Source organism: Mustela erminea, chromosome 5 (genome assembly GCF_009829155.1).
Source record: "Mustela erminea isolate mMusErm1 chromosome 5, mMusErm1.Pri, whole genome shotgun sequence".
NCBI lineage: Eukaryota > Metazoa > Chordata > Mammalia > Carnivora > Mustelidae > Mustela > Mustela erminea.
In genome coordinates, this window is record NC_045618.1 from 61,212,059 (window position 1) to 61,237,916 (window position 25,858).

The window sequence follows — 25,858 nt, forward strand, 5'->3', positions numbered from 1 at the left end:
GAACAGAAAAGAAATAGCAAAACTGAAAAAAAAAAAAAAAAAAAAACCCCGCTGCGCGTGTGCTGCAGAGCACTGAGGCCCCGACAGCCGGAATTAGAAGCTGTCGCTTAGGGAGCCGAAGGCTGACAGGAGAAGGAGCTGCGGCAGGGAGCAGGCAGGCGCACAATCGGCACTCCCCACTCACTTCCCCTCCACCTGCCGAGCCTCACCCTTTGCAGGCCCCAGGCTGGCAAAAGGGCGTCTTCCCAGAGGCGTGCTACGCTAGGCTCCTAGGCTCCTGTCTGCAGTCTGTCACTCTGTCTGCCGCTGGCCACCCCCTCCCAGACCCCCTTCTTTCCTCCTCAAGTATCACCAGCCCCCTCAGCCTGTCACGTTGCACCAGCTCGGCAGGGTTGGGCCTGGTGGCACATGGCTGGGAGATCCTGAGAGCTGGGGAGGAGTGGGGGGTGCAGGGGATGGGGTGAGTCAGCAGGGGACTCTGGTATCTGAGTCAGCAATGGGACTGAGAAGGGGGTAGGAACCCTTCCCTTAACGTAAAAAGTGAAACTGAGGCACAATGAGAACCTTGCCCCTGGCCCACGGGTACATAACAGGGATTCACCTACCCTGGGCCCTGAGGGAGGGCCTTAACTCCTCCCCAGCACTTCCCCTGCAGCCAGAGATGAAGTCATCTCCAGGGCCCAAAGACTCCAGCATTTTCCCACCCTTTTTCCAGAGTACAGGAAGCAGAGAGGTGGGTATCTGGGCCTCCTGGGAAGCTCCCAGCCTCTTGTGCTCTCCTAGTCCATTCCTGGGCTTCCCAGCTCCACCCTGGGGGCCCAAGGACTCTGCCTGGTCTGGTCTCCTTGCCCTCAGCAGTCATTGGCAGAAGCTAGGGACTCTCCAGTGGGCTCTTTTTGGTGTTGGCTCTGGCTTATGCCCACGTGCTTGGGTCAGTGAATTCCTCTAGCTTGGATCATCATTCCTGTAAGGCTATATCCCTGGGCTGGCAGAGAGATGGGGCAATTGAGTGCCCAGCAGGAGAGCTAAAGACAGGGCACTGCTCTGGGGTACAGGTATCCCACTCTTGGCTATAGCCAGTGCGTGTGCAAACCAGATGTGTCAATGACAGGCCTTACTCCTGTGAATGGGCAGGGCCCCTAGTCCCAACCTGTAACCAGGGAACACTAGGATCTCAGAGGTCAGGGCCCCAGAGGGATGGAGGGTAGTGGTGGTGGTTCCGTTTATTTTCCGAAGGCACGGGGCTCAGAGCTAATGGCATTTGTAACAACTCTCTGATAAGAAAACAACCTCTTCCCAGAATCAATCCCCACCTGCCTTCCCCCAAGCCAGTGCCTGTTCCCATTTGGGAGCTGGGATCACGCCACAGGTGCAGTGAACAGCTGCCTACAAACCCGTTTCGAGCAAGTGTTGGATTCAACCATAACCACCTGGTGTAGAATCTGACCGTTGTTACGCCTGCCTAAAGGGGTCCAGGTGGCCTGGAAGTTCACAACTCCCCAAGAGGAAGGGGGCACAATTGCCCTAGGCTCTTCTGCTACAGCCCTGAGGGTAGAGACAAGGAAGGGCCACGTCTAGGTGGGGGGTGGAGAAGAGGGGAGACCTCATTTTCCAGTGGTTGTGGCATCAGAGCTGACAGAAAGGGAAGTGAATCCCCTTCAGGCCCAGAAGCAAGGCGATTTCACTGGGCTCTGGAAGGGACCTCACCCTGGGATTCTCCCAGGCCATTTCATTTCAGGAGCATACTCCCATCCAACCCCCCATTTCTCAGCTGTAGAACAAAGGCCAGGCTTAGGCAGGAAATATTGGGAGGAGGATTCTCTTTAGTAGGAGTGAGGAGGAGAAAAATAAATAAATCTCAAAGGTGAGAAAAATGATGCTAACCTTATTAGGCAGCCTGAGCAGGGGTACATACTGAGGATGTACCCACCCCCCACCAGGACTAGGAGAGTCCCCCAAAGGCCTTCTTTAGCCCTCCCTACTAGCCAGAGGCCCGGTCGTCTCAGCAGACAGCTGAGGCAGCTTTTCCATGTCAGCTTCCCATCCCCCACAGGCAGAAGGCCAGGGAAGGGACCTCAGCCCAGGATCCTGGAAGCAGCTGTCCCCAGGGAGCTCAGACAGGCTCTGTATCAGGGAACTGACAAGGTGGCCGACTCAAGACAGGTCTGAGAAGGGGCTTACAACAGAAGGGTTTGGAGTTTGGTCCTGCTTGACCTAGAGGGGCTAGAGTGGAGGCTCCAGACAGCTAGGCCTAACCCTCCAGGAAAGGACACAGAGTCCAGAGTGGGGCGTCACTGGTGACACACTAAGGAAAGGAGAGTGGGGCCAGGACCCCATTTTCTGCCTCTCAGTCCGTATCCTTTTGCCCTCAACAAATGTGAGACACTCAGAGGCAGAGAAGGACGAGGAGTAGGAAGTCAGATTGGAAAGGACCTTGAAACCTCAGATGGGCCCCTGCCCTGATAGTACCTGTTTCCTGCCTCCTCCTCTAGCCTGGCTGTTTAGGAAGGGACTCCAGAGTCCAAAAGAGCCCCAGCTTCCCACAGCCTTAGAATGGGCCTTTCCTCCTGGGGGAATGGAACCCCATCCGAGAGAAGAGTGAATGTCCTTACAGAATGTCCCAGTGGGGTGAGGGCATCAGAGGCGGCTCTCCTCGGCGCCTGCCTTTGCTGTGAGTGGGTCCTGGTCACACAGCTCCCTGAAGGCCTCATAGGGCCTCTCGGGCTTGTCCTTGGCCTCAGAGGGTAAGCAGTTCCTGAGGCAGGCCTTCACTGACTCCTTCACCTCAGCCTCCAGGCCCTTCATCCGGACTTCGTACTCTGCTAGCACCTCCTGCTGGAACTGTAGGGACAGCAAAGACCACCACCTGGCTCAGGAGGGGCCCACCTGCCCACTCTCCCTCCCCTGGATAGTCAAACATGGAGTCTGTTCAGATCTTCCAGGAGACTGGGGTGGTGAGGGGTAGTGGAGACCATCAGGGAGCCTGCCAGAGAAGGGGATCCCAACCAAATAAAGAGCTGTAGAGCTGCCTCATCTTAAAGGGCCCCAGGACCCCGCAGGAATGAGGACATGCAGCCACCAGCAAGGGGTGAATCCCCTTCCTGCCCCCACCCATCTCCTGACTGGCAGCTCCCCAGTGCAGGACAACTCTCCTGGCGGGCAGGGCGGTACACCCTGTCACACCTGCTTTTCCATCTCCCGGATCTGTTCCAGGCAGGCTGCCTGCTTCTGCTCCAGCTTCTCCTGGTGCTTCTCCAGGTTCTCTGTCATCTGGGTGGGAGTGAGAGGCAGGGAATCAGGACAGCCCAGACAGGCAACCTGACTTGGAATCCAGCTAGTCCCTTATCCAGCAATAGGACTTGGGACGAATTTGTTAACCTTTGAACAGTTCTTTTTAAATGTATAAAATGAAGATAATAGTCTGTCTTGCTGGGTTGTGCAGGACTGTATGGACAGTTCCTGGCTTAAAGCATAACACGCAAGATCTGGATTCAGTAAACAGACCCCATAGAACCCCCCTCCCAAGCAACCCAGCTCAGCCAGCTCTGTTACTGTTGTTAATAGACCCAGGAGAGCTTTAAGTCCATTCTCAGCAGGGCTTTACTTCCTCTTCTGACTCTTTGGAGCCTCAGGAAGTCCCCCTCACTCCCTCATACCCACCCATCCCAATGCCATCCTCCCCTGGCCAGCTAGCCCTTGTCATTTTCATCCAGGGCAGCTGGCCAGAGACAGATCTCTTTAGGCTGGTACCCTAACCTCCACATAAAGGCCAGAACCCTGGAGTGGTCCAGGAGCTCCATCTTCCCTTCACTGCCTCCTCCCATCCCCAGCTGCATGGGCCACTCAGGACTGTGTGCTTCCTGAAGACAACTTAAAAGCCTGGGACCACTCCATCCCTTCTATGTAGAGCATGAGTGTATGTGTGTGTGTGAAAGACACAGCTCTTACACACCTGCTTAATGACTTGCACCACCTCCTGGATGTGAGAGTTGTTAATCTCTCTCTTCAGTCTGTTGGGGTGATCAGAGTTTCAGAGAGGGCAAGAGGCCCCTAGGAAGAGTTGGGTATGACCAAGTCTTTTCAGGGTGTAGACCAAAAGAGAACTCTACCATAGGAGCAGATACCGCCTGAGGGTGGGTGGGAGGGGGGGCAGGATGGTGGTGGTAATCATAGGAAGCCAAGGAGGAGGTTAAGGGGCCTTTGGGAGCTCCAGGGGCTGTCTGAGGAGAGGGCTTGGTTTCACCACCCTGTTCCTATGATTAGTTTTCCCTGAAATTCTCTTTGCTCAGGGTGGTGGCTTCTGTGGCCCATGGAGAACCTCTGATCAGAGGCGACAGAAATGGGGTGACCTTCCAGAGCCAGGGGACAGGCATATCTCTGGGAAGCAAGTCAGGATCCACTTGCAGGGAGGTCCCCTTCCCACCTAGTGTGGTCTCTGCTCAGACTGGCCCTGGAGTTTGAGTCAAGGGCGCACCTTTCCTGAGCCATCTTGTCAGGGGTGACTTTGACCATGGCCTGAATCCGCTCCAGCCTCTTGGCCTCCAGCTTTTTCTTCATCTCTTTGGTGTCACTACAGAGAGACAAACATCAGGGAGATGTTCTGTGGGACCTGAGCCTTCCCGGTGGGAGGTGAGGGTCAGGCATGGGTGGGAGGCAATCATACATCTCCAGGGTCTCCTTGAGGGTCTTCAGCTCTGCCGCCTGCTTCTCTCTGGCCAGCTCCATCATCTTGGCGATTTGCTGCGGGGCAGTGCAGGGACCGGCTTAGTTAGAGAAGACCTTTGCTCTGCGGAGGCTGGGGCAGGGGCAGGTTGGTTGGGTTGTGGCTCTCGCCCCTCCCCCAGCGCAGGCACCTCAGCCACGTGCTGCTCTTTGCGCTTCAGGATGCACTCGTACTGCTCCTCACCCTGCTGCAGCAGCTCCTGCTCTAGCCGGTCCTGCAGCTCGCGCGCACGCGCGTCCGCGCCCTCGGAGCCCTCGCGGCCCTCGCCCGGCGCGGGCCCGGCGGCCTCCTCGCACTGCAGGGTCCTGCGGACGCCACGTGGGGGCCGGCCTTGAGCCCTCGGCCGCCCCCAGCCCGCCCGCGCCGGAGGGCTGAGCCCGCCGCTGCCGCCGCAGCCGCCCTTACCTCTTCTTTCGAGAGCCCTTGCCGGGGCCGAGCCGGCGGCCCCCGCAGCCCCCCGCGCTGGGCTGCCCCAGCCCGGCCAGCTCCGCCGCGCCCCTCTGCAGCAGCTCCTCCCAGCGCCGCGCGCCGCGCCGCTCCAGGTCCCGCAGCTCCTTCTCGTGCCGCCGCTGCAGCTTCAGGACGCCCTTCAGCTCCCGCAGCTCCTCCGGGCTGGCGGTCTGGGGCTCTGCGGGGGCCGGGGTGAGGTGCGCGCCGCCCAGGAGCCCCCCATTCCCACCCCACGGGATCCTGGACCATCCCCCGGGCTCGTTCTCAAGATCACTCGGACTCAGCAGGCCTTACCCGTAGCTTCTTTCATAGCCTCCTCCTTGGCCCTGGCCCCAGCTGCTGCAAGAGCCACAGGGTGGGCTGACAGGGGTCCCGGGGTAGGGGTGGGGGGTTGGTTCTGGCCGGCTCCTTCCCGACCCCTGGTGGGGGGGGGGTGGCAGGATGGACCCCCTGCAGCGCACTTTCCCAGCAGTCGTTCGCATCCCAAGTGAAAGTGTGTTTTGGGGGGATATTCCTGTGAGTACCGCTGGAGAGGTCAAGGCCCTTCCAGTCTGCGGGAGGATACTACGGTGCATACCTGCAGACCCATTGCTCGTTGGGGCGAACGCCCCGTTGACCGGGCGGACAACTGGACTCCCAAGTGGGAAGGGTTTCTGTGTAGGGAGAATAGATTAAGAACAAGGCTCCAACAGCTCTCTCTGCCTCTCAGCCTAGGACCCTGGCCCCTCCCTCATCCTCCCTCCGAGGGCAGAGCTCCTGGACCAGGCAGCACAGACCTCAGGCAGACCTTCCATGGCTTCCTTGGGCTTCACAGACTTCTTGTCATGGGCACTGAAGAACTTGATGGGATTGGCCAGAGCCACGGTGAGATCTGGGTGCATAGGGGCATCATGGGACTGGTGTGGAGTTGTCCCTGGAAGGCACCCCCATCCCACCTACCCCCAGACTATCCTGTCATGCCCAACTCTGGAGGTTGGCTTGAGGAGGAGGAGGTGGAGTGGACCACCTACCTGCCCAGGTGTCAGGTACATAGTCCTTCAACTCCAGGAAGACAAAAAGGGCGGGCATGGTAAGGGGCAAGTTGCTCTCGCTATGCAGGCACAGATGGTGGTAGCCTGTTGGGCAGGACAGGATGGGCGGTAAGCCATGTCCAAGGCCACCCAGCACTGCAGGAGCAGCCCAGTACTCAAGGCCTCTGGTTTAGAGGAAGGGAGACCAGAGTCTGAGTCTGGTTTTGTACCTTCCTCCTTATGTGACGTTGGGCAGTTTCCTTTAAAGCTCTTGAGATTTTCCTTAGCTGTGAAATGGGGTGAATAGGATCTCCCTCATGTGGTTATGGTTAGGATTAAGTGAAAAAGTGTTATAAACCCATAACTCATCTTAGGTTTTCCATAAGTATCAGGTCCTTGGTAAATTGCCCCAGTAGTTCCAGAAAATTATAGGCATTCTGTGGCAGAGGCCCCACTGCTGTCAGTTTCCTCTTCTTGCCCCAGTCCTTCTACGTGAGAGGATTAGGTAAGGTCTCAGGGACACCCCCAGAAGCCGCTGCAGCGCTGGGACAGGCTCCTAATGCTGGCCTTGGTCTTAGACTGACTAGCAACAGCAAAGAAGGACTCCATCCTTACCAGAATTCAGGGCATTAATGGGGATGATGCGGTGTCCAAGAAATTTGTTGCCTTCCTCCAGTACAGCCACCCTGAGGGATGCCAGCTCAGGCATCAAGATCTAGGGAGAGTTTGGGACAGGACAAGCTGGGGAGGGGAGAGGATGGCCATGCTGCCCACGTCCCTGGGTTCAGAAGTCTTAGTGTCAGTGTAAGAACATGGCAGGTGTTACCAGATTTGGCGAGGACAGAGGGCACACTCTTAGGCCACACACATAGGCATCCTCTTAGCTCATGCCATGGCTGGTCCACACAGGGGAGAAGGGTTGGCTAGGCAGCCCAGGGCTTGGGGGTCCTGGTGCAGACAGTCCTGAACAGCCTTACCAATGAGTATCGAATCAGGACAAAAGACCCCTGCTGGACTGGGACTCTGTACCCTGGACTAGGAGTTCACTTTTCTGCCTCTCATCCTAACATGAACACACATGTGCATGAACACACGTGCACCTGCGCGTGCACATACACACACAGATTCACACATAAAATTGTTCAGTAAGTAAATTTCAGTAAATGTGAATTTTGGACTCTTAAAAATCAGGAGGGCACAGGGCGAGGGGTAGGGAGAGCTGAACAATCAAGGACCTTTATTTAGTTCTCTTTTCTATGAGTAGAGGCCAAGAAGTGGGGACAGATCCCCACCCTTGCCACGCCCTAGCTTCCCACCTTCTCAAAGACAAAAGGCTCCTCCTTCCAGACAGGATTGATGGAGTTGGCGCTGGGTGACAGCTTCGTGCGATAGCGCCTCTTGGGGTCCCCGGGAAGGCCAAAGAGTTCCACTTCCACATATGTGCGCACACTGCGATCCGACAGGAACTGTCCAGAGATGACCTGGGGACCCACGGGAGGCCAGCCTCAGCTCTCTACCACCCCCCACCCGGAGCTCTTGCCTCTAACCTAGAGCCTCTAGCTCCTGGAGCTGAAGCACCTGTTCTTGGCTACTGAGAAGAACCCCAGCCAGCTGGGGCCATGTGGCTCAAGGACTTCGGCTAAGCTCTGGGCCACTAGGTGCTTCCAGCATTCAGGGAAGAGTCATGGGCCTCCCCACCTTCCTCCCCAGGCAAAGAAGGAAAACAGCACCCTCCCTCCCCGAGGTCCTGGGGCTCCTGTAGCCCCACTCTGCCCACTCTTCTCCCCTCCCCCACCCCAGCCTCAGCCCTTCCCCTTGGTTTCCATGGGGACCAAGAGGCAGCCTCCAGTGCTGAGGAGGAGGCAGTTTCCAAGGCAACTCTCTACTGCAAGAACTGGCTTGGGCTGAAGTTTTCAGGATATCAGGGGAGGGGGTTGGGAGTGGAGGAGTAGAGCTCCTGTGTCCCAGCCCTCCCAGCCACATGTCTGCCTCAGGGGCTTGCCGTGATGGAAAGGGTGGTGGCCACCACCACGTCGATGCGGTCCACTGAGAAGGGGTTGAACTGCTTGTCCGGCCGCCGCATGAACTCATGCTTGAGGAGGTAGCCACTCTGCCCGTTGAACTCAAACAATGCCATGTTCTGCTGCATGGGCAGGTCTGGGGAGGGGGTTGTGAGACAAGGGCACTCTGTGAGCAAGGCCCTGCCCCACATCTGCACCTAGTCTCGATCTCCTATGTCCCTCAGCCTCTCCCGTCTTGTGGAACGGGAAGCTTGGGTGGACTAGAATGATGAGGGCTTCTCATGACCCAGCCTGTTTCTCTAGGGTGTCTCATCACTCAGGAAGGCTCCACAGGTGGAAGTTAGCGGAAGCAAGGCCACAGTTGGGCCGTTACTCACAGTGGAGGCTGAGACTAGTGAAGCCAGGGTTTCTGTGCGCTCATTCAGGCACAGCAGCCAGAACTTGGGCCAGCACTCTGGCCTCATCACATGTGTACTCACTCATACACGTGTCATCATATAGGCGCGAGCCAAGGCATTTATATCCCTAACCGCTCACATGCCCACATGTGCTACCACAGCCTCAGCCAACCTCAGGACTCCAGGTCTGTTCTAAAGACAAACCCCCAGGAATGGGGTGAAAGTAAGAGAGGCAGAGAGCGGGTGCAGGTTCTTAGGGGCCTCGGAGTACCCTCACCCATTGTCTGGAAGTTGAGGGCCACCATCTGGCAACCGGCGTTCCAGAACATCTGGGGCATGTAGTTGGAGGAGTCCATGCGTGTGCCCTTCGGGTAAATGCGACTCATCTGGCGCTTGTTGTAGCTACCTGGGAGTTGAGGAGCTAGCCCGAGGCCGTCCAACACCCGGAGGACCCAGCAGCTCCCTCTGTGCACCCTGTCCCCAGGCCTTCCCCACCCCACCGCCCCCCCTGGGGACCCTGGCTAGGGAGGCCTCAAGGATACTCCACGAACTGCACTGAGGCCTTGGAGAGCAGGTCATAGGCCTTGAGCTCTGTGAAGGACGAGATGACGTAACTTCTGTTTTTCTCTGTGTGGGAGAGAAAGGTGGGGGGGCTGTCAGGTGGGTTCCCCCGACCCCGGCCCTCCTCCCTGCTGGGGTAGCTCCCTCCAGCACAGACATCCCTTCAACCTAGCAATCCCCCCAGGCTCAAGTGTTGAAGAGGCCAAACTGCTATGCAGTCTGGGTGGGTAACGGCGGGCTGGGGGTGAAGGATATGGGCAGGAGATATGCACGCGGAGGAGGTGTGGGCCACAGTTCTGGAGGGTGAGGGGCGCAAGCCTGGGATGGCACCGAGAAGGGGAGCCCAGGGGGTCAGGAAGATGGGAGGATGTGCAGAGGGTGAGCACTCAAGCTTTGGCTGAAACGTGAGAGCTGGGGCCATGGGTGGGAGGTGTACACTGGAGGTGGGGGGGAGCAGGCATGCCCGGGGTTGGCCTAGGTGGGGGCTGCGGACTGCGGGTTCCAGGCCCCAGCAGTCAGTGCGGTAGAGGCCTACACTGCACAAGTGTGTGTAGAAAAAGGTGTCCACCTCAGGGGCACGCCCCGCTGAGAAGAGCAGTGAAGCTAAGTAGTGTGTGTGCACACAGAGAGGGAGGGGTGCAAGGGAGGGGCAGATGTACCTTGGCTGGTTTCTCTGCCTGTGGCTCTTCTCTGGAGCTCTGACGCCCTGCGGGGTCAGTGCTCCTGGGCGTGGGCTAGCCCCAGGCACCATTTGGCCCCCCAGGAGCCACAGAGCCTGCAGGAGGCTGCAGGAGCCCCAGGCCAGTAGGGTTCAGATGGCCTGTCCTAAGTGGCCTGCCTGTCACCGACACACTCCAGAGCATTCTGGTTGGTGCCAAGTTCCTTAGTACAGCACAGGGAAGCTAGGAGCCACTGCCACTTAAAAAAGCCCTTTGCCTGCCTCCTCTGCTGGCTCTTTCTATAAATAGAGCCCCCACGTCCAAGAAAGGGGGGATCCCTTTTCCCCTTCCTCCCACCCATCCAGCTGCTCTACTGTCAGGACATACTTCTCAAGGGCCTTCTCCTGAGTCCAGCCTAGCTTCCCGCGTAGCATTTTCCTCCCACCACGTGCTCACTTACGGGCAGAGAACTCAAAGGAGATGAACTTGGTGGGCTGGATGTAATTCACTAGGCTGGACATCTCCTCGTAAGCTGTCACCTCTAGGCCTGCTGTGCCCTAGGGAGGAGAGGGGAGGATGGAGAAGGGGAGGGCAACCCAGGGACGTGGCCCCATGCCAGCTCCTGGAGGGCTCCGCCCTGGGGACAGCAGGAGGGGTTTGGGGCTGCCCCCTACACACCTCATCCGACTGCATCTTCTTGAGCTCCTCCTCATCCAAGTTTCCCGACTCCTCCTCCTCTTCTTCCACCTCTTCCTCCTCCGGCTCTGCCCCGTCCTCACCAGCCCACACTGCCACACGCACATCCGTCAGCACTGGGACCATGGTCCCTACACGTGGCCTCCAGGCCCAGCCCCTCTCTCCCCCTCTAGGTGCTTCCACACCCCGACCCCTCGCCACCCGGGCTTACTCACCTGGGTCCTCTCCCACAGAGGCTCTGGGTGGGCAGCTGTTCTCAGCACCCCCACCCGGATCCTTGCTGGGGGTTGCTGGGACAGAAAACTGGTTCTTTTTGTTCTTGATGAGGATCTTGCCTCGGAGATCCTCAGGGCTGGGCAGGGGGATGCCTGGTTTCAACTGTGGGAGAGAGATGGTCGGCACCATCTCCATGCCTTCAGGGTGCAGCCTAAGCTCCTTCTTCCCAAGCTGTGTTCCATCTGCCCTGCCTGTTCTCCTGCCCTGCTTTGCCTCCCACAATTTCCCCCATCTTGAGCGGTGCTCCTGCCATCCCAACTTACCCAGTTTCCTCAGACAACACTCTTCTCCCTCACTTGCCGAGAATACCATTTCCTTACTCTCATCAAGATAAATCCAGTTACCCCTTGGATCCCAGCTTGCCATCCTTTCCTCCAGGAAGCCTTCCCTGATGCCAGGTACTCCCATAGCAGCCACTGGTTGCGCTGCTTGGTTACTTGTTTATGGCCCCACTAAAGGTGAGTGACCTGAGAGCTAGGACTGTGTCTTTGTCACTACCAGGCCCCTTAAAGCCCAGCACAGTGCCTGACACATGGTAAGTGATAGGATCTTGGCCCCACAATCCTCCCAGATAAATCCCAGCATCCTCTGGGGACATCTGCCTCCTTAACCTGGCCACCACGCTTCCCCAGGCCCCCTGCCCCCAGGCCCAGATGTCCCATAGTGAAGTCCACTCACTGGGAACTTCTCCAAGGGCTCTGTGAGCAGCATCTCCCCAAATGTCATCCGGCAGTATTCAGCCATCTTGGCCTGTTGGCGGGGTCTGCAGGGAGCAGAACTGACGTAGGGTTCAGCAGCCCCACCCCCTCTTGTCCATCCTTCTGGACCCCTGACCCAGGTCATCTCACTGGGGATGCAGGGAGGTAGGGACATAGGCAGCAGAGCCTGAGGTCCTGAGGAGCTTGTATGAACACCCTGGGCGGTGGGAGAGCTACAGGGCATGACTAGAGGTGGGGGAGGGCTGCGGGGGGGAAAGCAGCTGCAGGCAGGAGATGGGGACAGGGGAGAGAAGGAGGCCAAACAGGTCTGGTCTGATACGTACGAGTCCACGTGGTTTTCAAATGACAGAATGACAGGATAGGGGGAGGTCTTAAAGGCACTTTCTGCAATGGCTTCAATTGCTTCCTGGAGGAGAAGAGGGCCGGGTGGGGAGGTGGTCAGTGGCCCAGGTCCCTCCTCACCCACCCCCACCCCACCCCACCCCTGCCCCCAGCGGCACCCTTCTCCACTCCCCAGTTTCAATATGCAGAGAACTGGAGGGCCCCCGTTGGCCCTGTCTCCTCGGGTCCCCTCTGGTCCCCTCACTGATCTGAGGCCTCCCAGCCATCCTTCTTTTCTATTTTCACCCGCTCCCCTAATCCCTACACTGGGGCCCTTCCCTAGTGCCACTGCCACCAGCTTCCATGCCCGCCCCGAGTCTGACCTTGAAGTAGATATCTGTGGTCATGGTGAAGCCATGGGTGATAATGGGCTCCTCGTCAGGGGGCTTGCCCTTCCAGCAGTCCAGCTCCACGCAGCGGCAGCCGGCCAGCAGCACCTGGCGGTACATCTCGGCCGACGACAGGCCAGAGAACTGGCCGGCTGAGCCAGAGCAGAGGGGAGAGGCCGGTCCAGCTCGCCCCCGCCCACTCCCACACTGTCTGTCCTTTTGCAGCCCGCTGGCTCGCCCCGCAGAGGGATGGATTCAGGGGAACAGGAGCTGCATCCACACCCCAAGAGGAGAGAGCACCCTGGTCACCTGTCAGGTAAGTGTTGTGTGAGGAGTTGATGAAGTAATGGTTGAGGGGCTGCGTCATGTCCTGGTGGAGAAGCAGCTTGTCCTGGGCCAGCACGCTGTTCTCAGGCCCGCAGAGAAACCACACCATGCCCTCGGGGGAGAGCTGGCCTGGGGGTGCGGGGCAGAGGCGGGAGGGGAGAGCTGTCAGGGCTGCAGCCCCTGGGCAGGGCGGGTCAGGCCACAGAGGGGAGGGGCTCCCTGAGTCCTCACCCCTCTGCACGTTGATGCCACTTGGCTCATACTTGTCGATGAGGCCCCGCACCTGGTCAGGCCGTGCCAGTGGAAACAGCAGAGAGTTGAGACGGGGGTCCCTCTGTTTCTGGTTGATGAACTTGGTCAGGTGTTCTTTGGTCATGTAGGGTTTGGCCTTGGCGTGGCTGCAAGCCAGAGAGGGCACAGGTCTGTGGCCCCCCAACCCCGGGGCTAGAGAGCATGGACTACCGCCTTCTCCAGAAAAGCCACCTAATTCCCAGCAAGGTAAGGGGGATTTTAGCCACCAGCCCCTTCCCCAGGCCCAGCCCAAACACGGAAGCTCACTAGGAAGTGAAGATCTCGTCTATTTCTGGCCGAGGACAGAGGCTCATGAGGAAACTCTTGTAGACGGATTCTGGGAAGTCCTCAGGATTGATGGCATCGTTCTGGGGGAAGAGTGACCTGATCATTGCTGCACCCACCTTTTCCATGCTAAAAACCACAAATGAAGCCCAGATCTGTACAAGGGAGCCTGTCAGAGGGAGGGCTCAGGGCAGGCAGAGCAGCACGGAGCAGGCTCCTGAGCACCCACTTTTCAAGGGGCTGGTTGCTGAGCAGAGAGCATGCTGAGCTGGTCTGTCTTGCCCCTGAACTTGGACACTGGCTAGTCCCTTGGCTGCGGCAGGATCAGAACTAGGAACAACCACAGAAGGAAGAAGAAAGGGCTAGAAGTAAGCAGGTCTGCCAGAGCTGTGGGTGGTCTTCTTTCTTTCTTTCTTTCTTTTTTTAAGTAGAGGGCAGATGTTCCAAAGAGGCATCTCGAATAGAAACAACGCACCTAACAGCAGAGCCCCCCAATGCATGAGCAAAGCCAGACATCAATGAAAGGCAAATAGACAATTCAACAGTAGTGGCTGGAGGCACCAGGAAGCACGAGGAGCGGCCACAGAAAAGACAAACTGGACTTCATCCAAATTAAAAAGTTTTGTGTTGTTTTTTTTTTTTTTTTCAAATTAAAAACTTCTGTGCTTTGAAGGGTAGCGAAAGACAGTCTACAGAAGAGGGGGAAATATTTGCAAATCAAATATCCAGGAAGGGACAACTCTACAGTAAAGATACCAAAAAAACCCAGTGGAAAGACAGGCAGAAGATTTGAACAGACATTTCTTCAAAGAAGATATGCAAATGACCAATGAACACATGAAAAGATCCTCCATCTCGTTAGTCACTTGGGAACAGCAAACTAAAAACACAAGGAGATACCACTTCACTCCCACAGGACAAGTCCAATTCTAAAAAGACAGACAATAACAAGTGTCGTTGAGGAGATGGGAACCTTCGGACATTGTCGGTATGATGGTACAGTGGTCAGTCACTTTGGAAAATGGTTTGGCAGTTCCTCACAATGTTAAATACAGAGTCTCCATGTGACCCAGCTATTCTACCTCTAGGTATACAGAGTGAAAACACACTTCCCGACAAAGTCATGCACTCGAAGGTTCATAGCAGCCTTATTCGAAATGATTAAGATGTGGCCACAACCCAAAGGTCATCAGCTGATGAACACAGAAGCAAAAGGTGATAACTCCAAATCCCGCGATATCACTCAGCGGTGAAAAGGCACAACATGCCGATCTGAACTACAGCGTGGAAGAACCCGGAAACCCTTATGCTAAAGGATTGAAGCCTGATGTCAAAGGTCACGTAGTCTGTAATGTCCAGCTTAGGCAACTTTATAGAAAGAAACTGCAAGGAGATTAGTGGTCTGTGGGGCATCTGTGCCTTTGCATTCCAACCCAGAAAAGCCCCTTAAACATAGTCCAGGATCTGGAAGGGTAATATTAGGCTTAATTTGGAGCTAGAGCAGAGGGTCTGAACAAGAGAGCCAGACCGTATCTCCCTAAGACTGGATCTTGGATCCATTGGCTCCAAGCGAAGAGGGGTCAGTGACTTCTACTGGGACACAAGGAGAGCTGACACGTAAGGAGGATGGCCAAGGCGGGAGCTCAGGAGGCAGGAGAGAAGGAGGGTGGAAGTGTAGTAGAGGTCCTGGCAGCAGGGCCGTCCGCAGGAGCCCCTTCCCACCCTCTCTCCACCCTCATGCTTGCGTTCCTGTGACCTTCAACATCAAGGGGGCACCAGAATGCTTGAGCTGTGACTTGAGAGGGAGGAGTCTTCCTGGGCCCCTTGTGGACAGGTGACGGATGAGGTCTTAGTTTTATTTATAAATTACAAATTCTTATCATGAGGCAAAACCCCATGGGGTGCAGGTGGTACCCCATACAAAGGCTCTGGCCAAGGGGGCCCCAGGGTCTTGAGATCCACTTCCCTAGCCAGGCGCAAACCCTGGGCTCAGGCTGTATCTGCCCAGAGGGCTCCTTTTTGTAATCCACAGAAGGTCCCTCATGGGGTGACCCAGCCTACATCTTGTAATTAAAAATCATTTAATCATAAGGGAAAAAAAAATAATGTTTTCCTGGGTTGAGCTAAAGGCTAGGTTTGGCAGCTTCAACACTTGTTCTGTTCCCCTCCCCCCACATTCTGCAGAACTAACCCCTTCCCCACCCTGGGTGCTTGCCCTAAACGCAGTCCACCAACCACTGCCCTCTGTAGCCACCCAGGTGCAGGCAGAGAGACCAAGCTGCTCTGGACCCAGGCACCCCATCCCCACTCCCTGGGATCTGTCTCTGTGCCTTGTAACAGAAACCAGTGCTCTCGGGTTAACTGGCTTTTCAGGCTATTGGCTGGGCCCTGCCACCCCCAACCGGGCCTGGCCAGCTCAGGGGAGGGCCTGGGCTGGGCCAGGAAAACCACTCACCTTGCCTTTTGGGAGGTGGCAAGCGCTGAGGGCAGCTTCCACCCGCTTGCGGTCAGCAGGAAACATCTGGAAAAAACTAAAGGAGCAGAGAAAGGCAGGAGCCAAAGAGCTGGATCAGACCTGGAGAAGGAAGGCTTCGAGGAGCTGGGCGGAAGTGTGGGGAGAGGGAGAGCTGGGGAGACTCACTTTTTCACAGGAATCTTCCCTTCGGGGTTGAGCTGCATCTTGAGCTTCACCAGGCTAGTGGGGCAGAAAGTGGCTTATCAAGGCCCTGGGGCTGGCACATGGAGCCCACACGCGGATGTCAGGCACGCAGAGGCCGGGCACACAGGCACTTACATTTTGTCCAAGAAGGTGCTACGGGAGGCATTGGCCGTCAATGGGTGCTTGACGAGGGCCAGCACATCTTCGGCCCAGCTCTGCAGGACCCCAGAGCACAGCAGTGAGAACCCCTGGCCACACATGGATGCCCCCACCCCCTGCAGCCCAGGCCTGTCCTGCAGGAACCCCGAGCTACCCCAGGTACCCAGCCCCAGGCCTGCGCCGCACACCTCCCCACACACCCTCCGGCGCACCTTGCCCACATTCTCCTTATAGGAGACGAAGTTGTGGAAGGTGAGGTCTACCATGTCAGGGCCAGACACCACAGTGAGTGTCTTGAGGAGGAAGTTGTTGTCGGGGAAGTCCATGTTGAAGACGTCCCGGAGCTTCTGGCTCTGCAGGAAGCAGAGTCACAGTGAGGATCAGAAGCGTGCCCCTGTCCCCTCTCCACTGCAGTCCTCCCACTCCCTCCCCACCGCACTAGAACAGTGGCCATCTAGGGTGGAATCCCATCCCCCCATGGGTGGGCCTCAGCATCTTGGCCTCCCTGACTCCAGGTGCTGGAGTGTGGGCGAAGAGCCCACAGGAAGAGATGAAGCCGGCAGCCCAGCCTGGGTGTGCTGAGTATTGTGTTTGCCATTTTCCATTTGGAGATGGATTCTTAGCTCCCAGTCTCATAGAAGCCTGCTTTCCGCCAGCCCCTTCCTCCAATTTTCCTGCCGGCTTTAGACAAATACAGGCAAGCGAGACGGGGAGGGCGGTGGGCATAAGCCACACTCCCAGGTAGTCTGAGTTGCTCTGGGGGCAGGACCTGGCCACCTGACATCTCTTCATAGTTCCCTGGTACCAAAGCTCTGGCAAGCTCAGGGGCAGCCACACCCCTTCCTCAACTCAGGGAGGAGGCCCTGCTGCCCAACCTGGGAACTCTTCCTTTTGCTGTAGAGATCAGGCTTGCTACCTCCACAGGGATTCCTGCTCTCCCCGCACAGAGCTTGTGGCCATGCTGAGCCTGGGCTGCCACTGGGCCCGCCTACCTTGGGAATCTTGGCAAACTTCCCAAAGCGGGTATCCCTGATGTTGGTGATATCCAGAAACTCCATCTCCTGGAGCGTGCCCCAGCAGGAGCAAAGAAGGGATATAGACAAAAAGATCAATGAAGAATGAAGAACAGAGGGGAGGGAACTTCCAACGCCCCTTCACATCTTGGCCGACTGCCTTCTGTAGAAGCCAAGACTTTCCAGGGTGGCCCCTGGAAGGTTGGTGGACCCCAACCTTCCCTTCCCACCAATCAAGTTCTCCCCGTTCATGGTGAGCCTCCTCCCTTCTTCTGTCCTTTCTTTCCCTGGCCACTCAAGTGACTCCGGAGCTGTGGCCTGCGATTTTGCCCACACTCTCCTGGACTCACCCCAAGCTCCCCCTCCCTCCCCTACATCCCTACAGCCCTTCTGGATCTGTCTGAGCCCTCAAGTTTCCCAGAACCACAGGTAGCGAAACAGGCTTTTTCCTTTCCCTCTCCCAGGGCAAATAGCCCCGGCCCACAGGAGCAGAGGCTGCCCCAGAGCCACCCTCCCAGGTCACCGTGTACTCCCTGGACATTCACACCTCCACCCCTGCAATATCAAAAGGCCGCTTGGACTGAGTGCATCAGCAGGAGCTCAGGGAGGGGGCTGCCTCACCTTACTCTGATATGTCCAATATAAGTAGTAACCCTTGGGATCCACACGGAGGATAACTGGGGAGGCTATTGTGGTTTCCTATAGAAAGAAGTGGTCAAAAGGAAAAGAAATGAAGAAAAAAAAAGACAAAAAAAGAAAGGGTCAGCTCTCAGCTCTGAGACCTCAGGCCAAGCTTCCCTGGCCTGGACCAGGGTTTCAGAGCTCACCATCTCCCTGGGAGGTGGCTGACCAGGGACTCTGCAGGCATATTCTTTGCTTTCCAGAGCTCTGGGCTAGGCACAAGCCTTAAAACCTCTGAATCAGGGGTGGGGAGGGGGAGAGAATTAGAGATAGCATTTCTGAAAGAGAAGTTTCCCCTCTAAATGCCAAATAGAGGTTCTCCCTCTAGACCCCAAACATGTCTCGGCCCCCACCTCCCCCTGTTTTCAAAGGCCACAGCTCAGCCAAAGGGGTAGAATGTCTCTGCAAGACTCAGTGCTGCCCCTCAGGAGAACTCAACACAGTTAGAGCTAAGAGCCCAGCTCCTGCACTTGCACTCGAGGCCCTACACCTGCTACCTGGCTTCCCACAGGCCCCATCCCTGCGTCCACAAACCACTCCTCAAAGAACCCATCCCCAGCCAATCCAGCCAGTCCATGTCTATGGTCTCCCACAGACTCCAAGCGCATTCCCACCTCCAAGCCTAAGAACCCAGCCCTCCCCTGCATGAAATACCTTCAGAGAGCCCTCCAAGTCTCCCCTCTTCTGAAAAGCCTTCCATGAAACACCCTAGAATGGTGCGTATGTGGTTTGCACAGCTAGAAGCCTATCCATAAAAATCCCCTAGGGCTTGTGGACTCCAGGGAAACCAGCCTGTGCAATAGCTAAGCTAAGCTATAAGTCTGTGTGCTAGACCCATGAGCTCAGGTCTCCCTGTTTGCTGAAGAAGCCCGGGAATGATCACCGCACTAGCTTCTAAACTCCCATTGCACTCACAGGGTGCACAGGCTCGCCTTCATTTTGATGGTCTTCATATGCATATAAAACAAGATAATGAAGTTGAAGTTTCCAACAAGGCATGGTCGTTGCTGCCCACCGAACAAGACCACATGCAGAATTTACAAAGGAAATGGTGGGGGGGGGGGAGTTCTCAGGTCAAGGATGGTTAGAGTCTGGGGTAAAAAAACACTTTGTGAGGAGACTAATTTTGGAGAGAACTATGTTGTGAGCTCCACTCTCTGCCCTCCCCGCAGGAGGGTTGGCAGTGCCTGACCCCTCACTTTATTTATTTATTTATTTTTAAAGATTTATGTATGTATTCGAGAGAGAGACAGAGAGAGCATGAGTGTGTGGGCATGTGCACAAGCAGGGGGAGGGACAGGCGGAGAGAGCAAGAAGCAGACTCCCCACTGAGCACAGAGCACAGCGCAGGGCTTGATCTCACGACCATGACCTGAGCCTAAATCAAGGGTCAGAGGCTTAACCGACTGAGCCATCCAAGTGCCCCCGACCCCTCACTTGAAGTGTAGTGAGGGGTTTCGACTCTACTTAAAAAGCTTTGGTCCCCCCTGCAGCTGTGAGGCAAAGTAGACTGAGATCTGACTCCTGCCCAGGAAACCGAGTGTCAGAGGCACTGAGACCCTGGTTGTGCTCGATGAGCCCAAACCCCAGGGTGTGTTGGTGCAGTGAACAGAGTGTATGTGCTGGGGTTCAGAGTGGTCCTGTGGGAAAGAGGGGCAGAGTCCAAAGCTACAGGAAACTGAAGGTGGTAACTGGATTCCAAGGACCTGAAGAAGTAATTTTGAGTGACCTCCCAAAACAGGGATGGCAGAAGGATCCTTATGTAGGGGACCACCAGCTCGGTGGGCAAGGGTCTCCTCACTTTGAGGAGAAGCCTCAAAAAGTGTCCATCAGAGAAGGACTAAGCCCAACATGTGCGAGGCTCAGAAAGCAGGAACCCGTTGATGATAGCGCCTGTTCAGTTAAGAACTTTGCGACCCCCTCCACCTCCCTGCCTGCACCCCATGGTGAGGAGGGCTTGGAGGAAGATCAGAGACCCCTGCCACCAATCTTAGAACAGCTACAGCCCACATAAACCACTCCTAGAAGGAGGAGGGCAGAACACATCATCCAAGACTTGAGTTCAGAATTAGAACTCATTTCTGAATTAAGACTGCATTTTGTGAGGAAAAGTGATCCTAGGATTGTCTATTACCCAGAAGCAAATGGAATGTCTTGTGACCGAGTGTCAAGACTGAATGTCTTGTGGCTGAGTGTCCTTCCACGAGCAGGAGAAGAGCTTCTCCCACCAGATACACTGTGAAGGGACCATGGGAGGCAAAACTGAGCTGGGAGTTGGTTACATCTTTTGCCTCAGGCTTATTCAACGTGGCAGGACGTACTGAAGTCATTGGCCAACTGGGCTAAAGGAATTTTGAGCAGAGCCCTGTCTCACAGGCACACATGCCCTGTGACTAGGCTTAGGAGATTCCTGCTCCTGGAGTCAGGATTCTTGGGCCATGCCATGCCCTGCGTCAGGGAGGGGAGTGGGGCACCCAGCTACACAGGTACTGGCCTGCAGAGAAGGCCATAGAGCGTGTCCCCACCCCTAATGACCCTCTGCCCAGTCAGGTTACACACACTTCCCAGAGGAACTGAGAGAGGCCACTTCATTTTTCATTCTGAGCCACTTCCCTCATTCCAGAGTCTCCTGGGACCTGTCACCACCATGCCACGTCGCCCACACCACTCGTAGGGAAGCAGAAAGCGTCTCACCAGGGGCCTCCTACCCATAGTCATGGCAACCAGATTACTCAGCCTAGTGCAGCCCGAATGGCCAAGAGCCCCAGGCTGCGTTAACTCACAGACTCAGAATCCCCTCATCACACCTGTGAGGAGAATGAGCCAGTCCTAAGGGCCTCCTCTCCCCACCAAGAGCCTTCCAGCTTCCTTCCCAGGACCAGCCCACTGTGATTAGTTCATGGGTCTGCCCAGCAGCCTCATGGAAGGACCCCACGATGTTCTCTTCGCCTGCCCAAGGGAATCCCTGGCCTGTCCCAACATTTTCAGAAGCCAGGAGGCCCAGAGTCTGGGCCTCAGGCCCCAGTCTGAGAAAGAAAAGACAGCAGAGACAGAGGGACAGGGCAAAGCAGCGGCTTCCCCCTTTCCTTGCCAACAGGCGGGTGGCGGGTGGCGGGAGCTCAGCTGAATGCAGCCTGCAGAAGCAGAAGTCGATCAGTTCCTTCCTAGGCCCCTGGGAGCAGAAGCCTCTGGTTCTCCCTTAGGGTGCCCCTCAGGCTTTATGGCTGCCCCGCAGCAGCTCGGGGGAGAATGGGGCCTCCCTGGGCCAGGGCAGGGCCAGATGGAGAAGAGCAAGAGCAGGGCAACTGTGCTAGGAGTAGGAGCCTGGCCCTGCCACAGTTTTGGGGTCTTTGCTCCCACTCGTGCTGAGATCAGGGTGCCCCCTGCTTGTCTTGGGCGTTTGGGGGACGACAGACCCCAATGCAAAGAGAGTCCCTCCCGTGAGAGCACCCCAGTGGGCACATCCTCCCATCCCATCCCGACACAGAGCCCCAGCCCCCGCTGTCCCGGGGTGAGTGTTCAGGGGCACGTACCCTTGCCAGACTGTCCTGTCTGCTGCCTGGCCAAGCCACATTGGCGCCACACGGGGCAGACATAAACCAGCCCCCCCCCCGCCAAGCCCCTAACGGCAGGGCGCCACCACCCCAGTGCCCCACTCACATCGTCCCATTTGATGAAGCGCTCCCCTTGGCTCAGATAAGCCTTCACCTTGGGGGGCAGCAGGACGGGGTTGAGGAGAGACATGGTGCTAAGGGTCCCTCTCTGGAGAGGCTGGACAGGCACACACGGGCAGGAGGAGGGAAGGAAGGAAGGCCGGCTGGAGGTGCGCCAAGCTGGGCTCACATGGCATCCGTCCTGAGAGGGTCCGGAAGTCTGGGTACTCTCAGAGCCCCCGGGTTGCAGCGGCTGGTGGCTGGTGGCAGAGCTGAATGCTTTGGCCAGAGACCCGTCCGCTTTTTAAATCGGCCTCCTCCCACCTGCCTCCAGTAGGGGCCTTGGGGGGAGCTGTGGTCACTGCTCCTGCCCAGGGAGGTTATGCTCCCCTCCCCAAAGCCCCCGCCCTCAGCGCTCCGCCTGTGTCTCAGCACTTCCTGCTCAGGGCTTCCTTCTCTGTGCTCTTCAGGACTGAGGGGCGGGTTCCTGAGGCCTGGTCTCCTAGGAGCCCAGGCTGATGGGGTGTTGTTGTTGGTGGGGGGGGGGGGTGTCTCAGTCCCAGGAGTAGTCTCTGGTCGGATGAAGCTGAGGGGCTGGAGAAGGAACAATACGGGGACCATGTGGGGTACTGGTGCCCAGGCCGAGCCTGGGGGGAGGGTGTCAGGAGCTCCCAGGGGAAGGGACCTTTGCAGAGGTGGCCTCTAAAGCACAGGAGTCTCTTCCAGGGGCTGAGGAGGCTGGGACGCCCCTGGAAGTGGGAGCTGGAGGTGGGGCAGGGCCCAGCTGGGATTGGATGTTTTGAATAAGCAAACTTTGCTGAACACCCAGCTCCTCTTTCTCAATGCTTCCTCCCATGAAAATGAGGTACGAGTGAGGCAATCACACCTCTCAGCCGCCGCCACGCGTAACTAAGTCCTCTTGGCCCCCGGGCCTGGCAGGGCCTGGACCCTCCATAGACCAGATGTGACCGGACACACAGCAACACCCGGCCACCAGCCTCCACAGTGCTCTCTTGCCAGGCTCTCTTTTCTGTTCTGTGCCTAGGGCCTGGGGTGAGAATGCTGGGACCAGGAGGCTGCTTAGGAGGCTGCTTAGAGAGACCTCGGCTCTGGGTTCCTTGTCAGGGTACATGAACCTCACACTGACCTGGCCCAGGGAGCTCAGTCCCAGCCTTGCTCAGCCAGCTCACTTCCTCTTGCCTAACTTGCTCCTCTTTATCACCCTTTTTAACTTAGCTGGGGTAGCAGGGAGCTCTGCCTGGGACTTCCTTCCCCTCTCAGGGCCTGCCTTTCTGCCCTAGGGGCCACCGTGGGCCTTTGTGCCACCTCTGAACAACTGTGGGACCCTCATCCAGGAAAGGGATTCCAAGATTCTGAGACCAGTGGGGTGGATCTGGTAATAAGACCTCACAGGCTATGGCAGAAGCTCTGGAGCTGCTCTCTGCTCTCCTGCCCTCTGCCCTCAGAACTCATCCTCTCTCCCCTCCCTCCAAGCCTGCAGGCTCTCATCTCTCCTCCCTCCAGCTTTGTGCCCCTCTGGAGGCCCCTCTGGTGCCCCAGCAGTTCCCTGTTCCCTCCCAGGGATCAGGTTCCCTCTTGGTCTGTTTGAATGGATTTTGCAAGGGAAATCCTGGCCCTTTCCCAAAGACCCTACACCTGTCACCTGCAGCCGTCCCTGCTCCTGCACCCAAGTCCTTCGCCCTCTTGTCTGCCTTGAAAGATAATCCCTTTCCTCTCCGTCAGCCTGGGGAAAGACAAGAGACAGGCTCCTCTCCTGTCATGGCACTGGGGATGCCGCAAGGAAGGCAGAGATTTCAGTACTCCTTACTCTGATCCTGTCGATCTTGGGCTCTGAAGGCTGAGGCTCTAATCCACAGAATAGAGCCTCACCCATCTTTGGCCAGTGATGGCCATGCCTGGATCCCATTCTTGAGACAACCCCTCCCATTGTAGCTTCAGTAGGGCCTGTATTCTCCTGCCCACATCCTACCTAGCAGCACTCAGAATGCAAGAAATCCACGCAGCAAGGGGAGCCAGGAAAACCTTCATCAAAGAGGACTTTGTTTTTTCTTTTTAAAAATACACTTCGGTTTCTTAAAATGTGAAATGACAAAAATGTTGCATAAATTATGTTGGAGTGGCTATGGAGAAAAATCAGGGAGGTCACACGAATAGCCACTTTGGGAAATGGGGCTCCTGGGCTGAGCTGAGTAGCAGGCACCCCACAGTGCCCATCTCACACGCCCCCCCCACCCCCAGCAGGGCAGAAGGTAGAAGGATGAGGGTGCCCCCTGGTGGGCACACTGGAAAGCACGTACCTCCAGGCAAGGAGGACTCTCAGGGAGGTAGGTCACTGGTGGGTCCATATCCTGTGTGATCCACAGAGACAAGTTTGCTGGAGTTTGGCACGTGTGAGCTTTGGCAGCCAAGAAATTGTATACAGTGTAATGCCTCCCAAGGAGATCCTGGGGACTAGAACCCAAGAAGCAGGTCTGGAATTCTCAGGCTTACTTGGCGGTTTTGTGTGGGGACCCCATGTTGTGGTTTCCCAACCTGTTCATCAGAGATCAGTAGTGGAAACTGAACTCTGATCTTCACCTGATAGCCAAGCAGGAGAGTCAGATTGGCCTGATATGGCCTGATACCATAACTTACCTGATAAAAGCACTGGGCTTTGGGAGCCTGGAGGATGAGGGCACCTCTCAGGCCGACGGCTAGCTACTTTCAGAATGAAGATGCCTTGGTTGTTGAATCCTCAGGGGTTCGCTTCCCACACTGTCACAGGGAGTCAGGCTCACTGCTTCATGAACCCAGCCACTGACCATCTGTTTTATCTTGTGATACTTAACCTTCCTGTGCTGCCTCTTTCTCACCTATAAAGTGGGGATCATAATACCTCAAATGGCTGTTGTAAGCTTTCAACAATATAATGTATGGAAAGTACTTAACATGGTGCCTGCCCCTGAGCTTAGTAGTATCATTATTGTTATTTATCACCGTTATTTATTAGCGGACACTGGCAAGGGAAATACAGTTCTCTACTTTGTCCTCAGTATATATGCTGTTCTTTCCACAAGTGTCTTCACTGACGTGCATTTTGGAGTGATTTTTTCTTTCTTTTTCTCAGCAGTTTGTGTGGATCGGGGACTGATGGATCTTCCCAGGGCAGGCAGAGTTAGGGGTGCTCCTGGTTGTGGACTTGAAGCAGGCTGTCCCCTGTTGAAGCAGGCAGACTGAACTCATGAAGTCATGAGCATGAGGACTCAAATCACAGACAAGGGCCAACCTCCTGCCACCTTTAACCACCACAGTCCCACAGTGGATGAGGCAGGTGGGAGAGTGAGGACCAGGAGCCGTCCACCCGTCCAGCTGTTTGTCCAGCAGTGGCTCCAGATCTAGCCACCCTCTGCACTTTGAGGGCTGGGTATGGAGGAGGCAGCTGAGAGGCAGGTGCTGGGGTTCTGGTCCCTTGGGGAGGATAAGAAAGACTGTAAAGAGTTTTCTGCAAAAGCCCAGGGGGAAGACATTGCCTGTCCTCCTATGCCAAGCCCTTCTAGAATCATAGAAGGAACCATCTGGGACTTAAATAACTCCCATGTGTGTTTCCCTTTGTTTTGTTTTTGTTTTTGTTTTTTGTTTTTTTGTCGTCTTTTTTGTTTTTTTAGAGAGGGAGAGGGGCAGAAGGAAAGGGAGAGCATCTTTTTTTTCTCATAAATTTATAAGAATTTTATAAATTTTTAAATTTATTTGAGAGAGAGCATATGTGGGGGTGGAGGGAGGGCAAGGTGGGGAGGCAAAGGAAGAGGGGAAGAATCCCAAGCCAACCCTGCTGCATTGAGCTGGTCACGGGGCTCAGTCCCACAACCCACGAAATCATGACCTGAGCCAAAATCAAGGGTCCACAGCTTAACTGACTGAGCCACCCAGGTGCCCCGCTATGTGTTTCCCTTTTAAGTGCTGTCAAACTGGGGCTCCTGGGTGGCTCAGTGGGTTAAGCCGCTGCCTTCTGCTCAGGTCCTGATCTCAGGGTCCTGGGATCAAGTCCCGCATCGGGCTCTCTGCTCAATGGGGAGGCTGCTTCCCTCTCTCTCTCTCTCTCTCTCTGCCTGCCTCTCTGTCTACTTGTGATCTCTGTCTGTCAAGTAAACAAATAAAATCTTAAAAAAAAAAAAATCATTTAAGTGCCGTCAAACTTACCTGAAGGAGTGAGCGCTGGGCCCACCCTCAAAACCCAGAGCTTCATCTCAGCCAGAGCAAAAGTTTGCCCTGAGATCTTGGCAAGTTACCTGAGCTCCCTGATCATTTAAGCTTTCGATTCGTTCTCAGATTCCTTCCAACTCTAAAAATCGTTCTCTTTCTAATCAAAGGGCCAACCTCGTCACTCTTTCCCCCTGCCTTTCCTCTGACAGGTGATAAACCTAGAGACAAGAGCTGCAGATGGCAGGAAAGTTTGACTCCTACCCCAGTAGGATGTTCTTGGACGCGGTTTTCATATTCTCTGCCTCTGTTTATCTCTCTGTGAGATGGATCAGTCTTTATGAGCGCAATGGGAGGAAGTTAGATGCTG

General features: G+C 56.1%; 1 protein-coding gene across 8 annotated transcripts; it reads right to left on the bottom strand.

The window, feature by feature from the left end:
• Positions 1-1,803: 1,803 nt before the first annotated feature.
• On the bottom strand, positions 1,804-21,727 carry PLCB2 (phospholipase C beta 2). Of its 8 annotated transcripts, none has more exons than XM_032343273.1 (32): positions 21,299-21,726; positions 17,579-17,656; positions 16,937-17,005; positions 16,157-16,297; positions 15,921-16,000; positions 15,768-15,821; positions 15,582-15,657; positions 13,109-13,209; positions 12,782-12,948; positions 12,533-12,679; positions 12,218-12,375; positions 11,837-11,919; positions 11,473-11,557; positions 10,734-10,896; positions 10,501-10,610; positions 10,283-10,379; positions 9,145-9,229; positions 8,880-9,004; positions 8,186-8,340; positions 7,500-7,664; positions 6,799-6,898; positions 6,184-6,288; positions 5,950-6,044; positions 5,751-5,826; positions 5,468-5,509; positions 5,129-5,351; positions 4,854-5,028; positions 4,664-4,740; positions 4,475-4,570; positions 3,953-4,010; positions 3,184-3,270; positions 1,804-2,841 (listed from the first exon to the last, which is right to left on the bottom strand). In XM_032343273.1, the coding sequence occupies exons 1-32, from the start codon at positions 21,380-21,382 to the stop codon at positions 2,638-2,640; spliced, it is 3,561 nt and encodes a 1,186-aa protein (XP_032199164.1). In that variant the 5' UTR covers positions 21,383-21,726; the 3' UTR covers positions 1,804-2,637. The 8 variants fall into 8 exon arrangements, 7 of the variants coding, with proteins under 7 accessions (XP_032199164.1, XP_032199163.1, XP_032199165.1 ...); XM_032343272.1 differs by having other exon boundaries at positions 5,468-5,512; XM_032343274.1 differs by lacking the exons at positions 1,804-2,841; positions 3,184-3,270 and having other exon boundaries at positions 3,958-4,050; positions 5,468-5,512; positions 21,299-21,727.
• Positions 21,728-25,858: the final 4,131 nt, after the last annotated feature.

Excerpts from the sequence above, each read along its gene's own strand:
- PLCB2 (XM_032343272.1), bottom strand. The coding sequence starts at position 21,382 with ATGTCTCTCCTCAACCCCGTCCTGCTGCCCCCCAAGGTGAAGGCTTAT. Across the intron at positions 10,897-11,472 it reads AGCCCTTGGAGAAGTTCCCA|TTGAAACCAGGCATCCCCCT; the intron begins GTGAGTGGACTT and ends TCTCTCCCACAG. Across the intron at positions 9,005-9,144 it reads GCCTCAGTGCAGTTCGTGGA|CTACAACAAGCGCCAGATGA; the intron begins GTATCCTTGAGG and ends ACTCCCAGGTAG.